The 7436-nt window shown below is 41.6% G+C and overlaps 2 protein-coding genes across 2 annotated transcripts in view; one reads left to right on the forward strand and one right to left on the reverse strand.

Moving 5' to 3' along the window:
- Window positions 1-7408, reverse strand: part of T265_02793 (hypothetical protein) — a gene marked incomplete at both ends in the record, with an annotated part of 26926 nt that extends 19518 nt beyond the window's left edge. The window contains one exon of the mRNA XM_009167118.1: window positions 7353-7408. Coding sequence (XP_009165382.1) covers window positions 7353-7408 — 56 coding nt within the window. The remainder of the gene's footprint in view (window positions 1-7352) is intronic.
- Window positions 1-7436, forward strand: part of T265_02794 (hypothetical protein) — a gene marked incomplete at both ends in the record, with an annotated part of 37375 nt that overhangs the window by 8490 nt on the left and 21449 nt on the right. The window lies entirely within an intron of this gene.

Consider the following 7436-nt stretch of genomic DNA (forward strand, 5'->3'; position numbering starts at 1 on the left):
TATATATATGTCGAGTAGGAAACGGAACAGAATTCGTTGTTCAACCTTGATAAAACCCGGGTACCTGTTGCTCGTTCATCGCCCCGGCAGTTCTTCACCTAAGTCCTTTAGTAAGACAGTGGGTACAAAGGTGTTTTAGGAGCTTTAGTCCCCTAAGAAAACATATGACCATCAATGAGAGGCTGGAAATATGGCCATCCATGGAACACGAAATTCCATACATTTTAAGCCTCAGATTGCAATCTTGAATCACTTGAATTATGAGACACAAGCAACTCCGTGGATGGCTGCAAAATGTTCAATGACTGGTTATCTATCCAAATACCGGTCTTCAACTCACAGCGAGAAAAATACTTTATTTAGCCCATCTGCACACATAGGTAGAGAAATTCAAGCTTGGCCCGCTCCCACCCAGTACGAGTATGGCTAACTGATGTGAGCACTGCCTACAGTTCCACGAGTGCTTTTGTCTTTCATTTACCCGTTTGGATAAGTTATGTAGGCAGTGATGAGTGATGAATAATGAATGAATAACGACGAATAATGTTTCAGTTCTATGCTGCATCCATGTACACCTCTTACTTGCCATAGTGTGCCTACAGTCTAATTAGGACGCTGGTTCTAAAGAGATAAACAAAGCTGATGTTTTAGCTCACGATATTGAGACCATGAACTGATACACATCTTGGTCTAGACAGGTGAACTTCTAGTGGGAACCCTTTTCTATGGAGACTATACGCGAAAAACCGATCAGTAGTCAATATACCTTTTCAAGTTTCAATTTAAGATGGCTCAAAACTTTGCCACGTTTGGTTGGAAAACGGCCCACAAGCCAACAAAGTCTACAGATGGTGTAAATACTACCTATTTGGCTCCCCCAAGTGTTTTTCTGGTAAAAAAAAACATTAAACTGTTCCAACTCAGTCAAAAAACCTTCTTAGGATCGGCAGAATAAAGTGCGATTTGCGCCACATTTGTCGTTAAAGAATAAAGATTCCATTTCGAAAACTATTCTGTAGGTTTAAGACCATTTGAATGTATTTGTACAACGCTAGGGCACATTATTATTAGATATTATGCACAGATACCCTCAAGTGAGACAACTTAGTACCAGAATAAACTAAAAACCACCTATTGTTTACCAAACCCCTCTGAAACTAAAAACGCTCCTTTTCCCGTGATCTCTGAAATTATTGCCGTGGCCCGCCTATACAGTATTCATCCAGTAGATTGTGTTGAAACAATATTGACAGTAGTTAGGGTCATGAAAAATGATGAATCAACTTTAATTACTATAGTTTTACTCCACTTTTCACTCCAGGCAGTGTCTCACTCAGCAGAGCTCTGCAAAAGCAAAAAAATCGATTTTACCATAAGGTTATCCGTAAAACAGCAAACTTTCTTTTTTTACCTGAGGTCGCACTTTTGAATCAGGAAGAACCTAGAATAAGCGAACACATCGCAATGTCTAAAATGGTCTTTACCTGTTTCTTCTTCTGCAAGTTGTTTAAAATAATATCCATGCGTGTGATGATGGCAAGTATAGGAAGTAGATCACGAATCATGCCTGTGTTGGTACTGACCGTGTTGACGATACTATTCATGGAAGCTTCATACCGAGGGATGAGTCGACCGCTATCATGTCCAAATGCGTGCTAATCGGTTTTGTCCGGATTCAAGCTGCAAACCGGGTGATTATGGATTCGAGACCTTCTGGAGACTTTCTGGACCAAACGGTTGTACAGTGCTCCTCAGTTTTCATCTACTGAAAACTTTCAATCTGTCAACATTCCTGTAAGCTGAGGTGCAAATTAGGAGCGCATAGGAAGCTATACAACAGTGTAAGTCACACGGTTACCTAACCGTTTGGCAGCTTCACATTTAACGGACATCAAATTACTATTTATCAAGATGCCCTCTATCGATGATAGGATGCTATGCGCGTGCTGAGGTCGTTCTAAGTCAGATGAAGTAAAACTTGTGTTCATGTTCAAAAACTAACAGTTTTCCTTGTGCCTGTCCACAGATCAAGACCGTAAGTCACCACCTCACCCCAATCATGGTACACAAAAGATAACCAAAAATTACAACAACTGGCACGGTGTAACAAGACGGAATTTTTGAATCCCCAAATATAACCTCGATCGTTCCAAGCGAAAAATCAACAGGTTATTCCACATTAGTGACACTAGCTTTTGAGGCATTTAACAAACTGATGAAATTAGTGGCGTATTCAATCTAAAATTACAACGCTTTTGGATTATAACTAACCGGGTGATCATGTAATCGGATTTCATTGTCACACTCCCTTGAGACGATGTATCAATGTCTTTTATCCATTTTCCATACGTGGGCTTCTTAGGTACAGATTTGTTTCCATTTCTATGCTTGGTTTTGCAGACTTGATAGGAATGAATGCAGAAATCCACATGCATTTAACCTGCTCCCAATGGCTGTGACTTTTTTCACATGTCCCTTCAAACGTGTTCCTTCTAACAGAATACTCTGTATGAGATTAAACTAACCTAATAGAGAGTGCATACCATGCGCCATATTCATCACGCGGTTGCTCATCCGTGACCTGTGGGCTGTTTATTCGATACTGAAGCCGTCATGTTTGTAGAATACATGAAAGAAATCCAAGGATTTTGGGCATTCTAAATCATAATGGTTAATCGTGTGGAAAGCGCAACAGCATCTGAACCAATTTTGCCTTGCTGTTTTAGTGGACTTAACCCAGGATTGGACAGTACACCTATAAACGCATTCTGTTCACTCGAATTAGATGGAGCTTCCTGCACTCAATTTTCTCCAATTGGTTCATGAGTGACAAGAGATTAATCACTTGATGTTGGAAGGAATTAAAATCAACCCCACCAACCATTTGGTCATATTCCGTCCTAAGGTAAAGCAGAATGCATGATGGATTTTAGATAAGGTCGGCCGGATCACTGCAGCTGGCAAAGGCAGATCGGATCAGATGAAGAGATTGAACCGTAAGGATGGGCCAACCGAACAAACTGTAGACATTAGTAAAATCAAAGCAAGCTAGACCACAAATTCAGGCTGTTCGGGCAAAATTCCTGAATGAAACAGATGGTGATGAGTCATGAGATACCCGGTTTCTGTAAGTCTATGCCTAAAATACGAACTAGGTAACTTTCTTCTGTTAGATCACCATGAACTGAATATAAATTATACAGCGATGGACGCTGGGCCGTTCGCATGTGCGCTGACGTTTTTGAAATGAGCCATCTCTTATTTTCATAAAGGAAACTACCCACAAGGTTGCTGAAAACTCTTCGACAGCCCACGACCGGTTTCGCCTTTCTTGGGGCTCATCAGGTAGGCGCAGTCCCCGAGTTTCCGTCAACCTTATGATCTAGTTAAACCCAAATTGCACTGTTTTCGAGAAATACACTCATTTGCAAATCAATTTGGTTTTCACGGGAGACTTAATTGAATCTCTCGTTTATGATGTCCTCCAACTGAATGTGCTGCACACAGGCTGCCTCATGATTCAGTTGGCACGATATTCGAGATATCGCAGTATATTTTCATAAAAGAATATCCTGCCAACTGAATCATGAGGCGGCCTGTGTGCAGCGCATTCAGTTGGAGGACATCATAAACGAGAGATTCAATTGAGTCTCCCGTGAAAACCAAATTGATTTGCAAATGGGTGTACTTCTGGAGAGCCATCTCCTAATTTCATCTGGTGAAAAGGGCAAACATAAAAAACAGTACACGAGGACCTAGATTATCCACGTCAATTTCACCCCATATTCGTTGTGGCTTGGTTAGCACCACTAAAAAGACGGCATTAGACGTTCTTGCGAAAGTTCATTTCGGTCGTCACTGCATTCGTCTGTAATTCTTACAATCCATCCATTACAAAATCCCTGAGAAACGCGGCTGATTTTTCCCTTATTATCCCCTGACATTTTGGTGTGATCCATTGTCCCCTTTCTACCTGCTGTGTTATCCAGTTCATTTGCTCATTTCTCATCAGAGCCAATCTATCACACTTTGATCACCGAAAGTTTAACTTGGATTCTTTTCTACATAACCGGATGCTAGCTCTTAGCAATAAGACAACTGAAGAATGGGGTTAACTTGTGGAATGTACTTCGTACAAATTTTTCTTTATGTGAAGCGCAGCGAGCCTACTGCGTCGCCGCCAAAACCGATTTCAGTATCAGTCTAAACATTCTATCATGTGGGTGGTCACACCATATGGCAAACAAAGTAATGGCATAGCGATTTTTATCGGCGTTTTCTATGTCGACGCACAGTCATTCGCCATTTCATAAAGACGTCCGCTCGATCTAATTCAACCAGGCATCCTGTTGCCCCATCGATTTGTCGACAAGTGTCCTTGTCAAAACCGAATCAAACCCCTCAAAATATAAGCGTTTGAAAATTAAGTAGGTTACAACGAGAGACTCGACTGAAACTCAACTGAATCGCTTATTTATGACATTTAACTAACCGTGCCACACAAGGGAGGCTTCTTGTTTCAATTCTTAAGATATTTAAGATCCAGTAGATCTTAAAAGAGCAGTACTCATGATTTCTAAGTTGCAAATTAGTGCACTTTACCAGCTGCTTGTAGTTTACTGTCCAGCAGAGTACAAGGTTGGGGAAAACTCGGCGACTACGTCTACCTGATTAACACCAAGATGGCGAAACTGGCCGTGGACTGTTGATGAGTTTTCATCAACCTTGTGAGTAGTATGTAAAGAACTAAAGCTACATATTTAACAGGATAGGTAAACTTCAGAAGCATTGGGCGCAATTTATTCTGTACAACCCTGAGCGTGCACATTGCAGTGAGGATCCTTGGTGGGAAACAGACCAAATACTGTGTCATATGTCTCTGAGAGACATTCAGGTTTACATTCTTAACAACGAACTAAACGAACTTTGAAGAACTGTGGTTGATTTTAATCTGGCAGGCCTCCAAAGCTTGGAGACGTCGTTTTCAAATCACGATGAGACGGGATTGAGCTCAGTTTATCTAGGGGTGGCTAGAAAAAGTCACCGCAAGAACCGATGAAATTCATGAGCAACAGCCTCAAGAATATAGTATTTTCATTTCCCAATAGTTTTATTATAGCCCTCTAATAATGATCCGACAAAGCGGTTAAGGTGGACCTGTGGCACAAACGCTGCTTGGAAGCTTATTGATTCCAACTGTAAACCAACTTAGAGCGTCCTACAATCTTGGTTTTAAGTCACAGAGATCTCATACCACTACTCGGCAGCTATCCTGGATATTTGCATGATAGATGTTGAAACATGGAAGCAGTATAAACCAACCTAGTGCTGAATTTGGTGGTGGATAAAAGCAATATCTGAACTAAAGAGCATATACTTTTCATTTACCGCACCGCAACCCTGTTGACGAAGGAATGATTCATCTTCAGCATGGAGAATATGACGTCAGTGTTCAACACTGACGCTTCGTTGCCGTATAACCTTGGTGCAAAACAGTTGCAGGCCGAACGAAGTTATCAGTTCTGAGCACTGGGCCTACAAGGAGAGAGTTATTAAAAGGGTAAGAAGAGGGGGAAAAAGAGTGTATGAAAGAAAAGGAAGGGAGGCGTTATCAGTAGTCTGTTTTCGCTTACTCGCCCTTCTGTATGCAGCTAATAAGGCAGCCCGGTTGATGGCACCACGCGACGGCCAATGTGGCATTAGTTTATTTGTACGTGTGCGATTCGTGGTTTTTTGTGGGCTGGGATGCTGCCAGGGAGCCCACACCTAGACAAAAGGACTATCAGGTTCCTGAACCAAAGACTTTGGCTCAAAAGACTGACCATCAAGCAGCGGTGTTTATCAAGAAATCCAGGTACATTCCCATTTTTACGGAACACGTTGCCACATCTTCCGGCCCCTTACGCAAAGAATCAGAAGACTGTGTTCTTCAGAATTCTAACCATTGAAGAACCTGGTATGAGAGTGTGTCGCGCGGACACCCAGCAGTAAAGTTCGATAGGTCGCCGAGACACAAACTGTCACACCACTATAAGGTCCAGTCTCCTCGCGACGGACACAAACAGCTGCTAATAAAACGAAGCACTTTTGGCCTACATCTAGCCTAAGATATTGATCTCTCCTATTATCGCCTGATAGACACAATTAACAAATGTATTTAGATTTTGAGACTGACTGAAAAGATGTCATTCGAGTGGCTTACACAAATCTGCACACAAACTTGTACTATCAATCAACATTCTTCAAGTGTCGCACACTGAACACTATTCCGCCCGAAATGGCGGGCGAAAATTAAGCACACAAGATATCGAAAAACCAGCAGATTCTAGGACGAACGCCTGTTGAGAAGCACCTGAGACAGTAGAGGGGTTCAAACTGCCCGAAATTTGTATGCAGTTGTGTGTATGAGTCGAACTTCTTGCAATTTGGGTTCACGTAGAACATAAGGTTGACAAAAACACCACAGACCTAAAGAAGCGGAAACCGGGCTATGAAATGTCTAAGAGTTTTCGGTGACCCTGTGAGTAGTGATTCACGTCTATGCAATCTGTTGTGATATTTATCGAACACCGCACCAAATAAAACATAAAGCGATCTGTTGCAACACATTCAGCTGATTGAGAACATCATAAACAAGACATTAAACTGAATTTCAGATGAGTCGCCAATCGGTATGCGGATGAGTTTATAAGTCAAAGATAGATTATGTTTTAAAAATAACCCTCAGTAGGACGGCGCGATTTTAGTCGGGTTTTGGAGTGACCCACTAAACAAGATCCTTTTGCTCCCGTTCAATAAATTTAAATCTTTGCAATGAAATAATTTTATCAGTGTCACGTGGTTGCAATCGTTTAGCGAATGTCCATGTGAACCCTTCATGCAGTCTACTGTGTGAAAATTTATTGAGCATTCACGGATGCACTTATTTATATGCTTTCCACTGCCGCTTCCCGTTTGTCACACTTTCTGAACAGTGTAGTGCAAGTCCACTTACTCTGGCTTTTATGTTCTCTAAAGTCTTGAACATGAAACCAAAAAAAGCTTGCCACAAAAGAATTATGCCCCTGATGCTGTTACCTGTTCCCCCGACGAAGCTGGAATCTTCTGTGTCACCAATGATTGTTTTCGTTACCAAGGTTTGATATTTACGAAGTATATGTGATAGCCGCACACAATTACTCATCTGGATTGAAACGAACTACGCTCTTATACCTTCTCAATACCTTGATGAATTAAGTCTTAGCTGTACACGAGGTCCGGTGGTAAAGCTGTCCGCAAACTGGTTTTCTATCCGACTGAGAGGTCAACGAATGTGAATCGATCAGAATAACAGAACGATAACCGGCGATTACTTTGGACCACGCGGAGAAACAACATCCGAATGTGATCCAGCAAGATAGTTGTGCATTGTTTCTACGAATCTGAATTATATTTTC

The sequence above is a fragment of the Opisthorchis viverrini genome (genome assembly GCF_000715545.1).
Source record: "Opisthorchis viverrini unplaced genomic scaffold opera_v5_36, whole genome shotgun sequence".
Lineage (NCBI taxonomy): Eukaryota > Metazoa > Platyhelminthes > Trematoda > Opisthorchiida > Opisthorchiidae > Opisthorchis > Opisthorchis viverrini.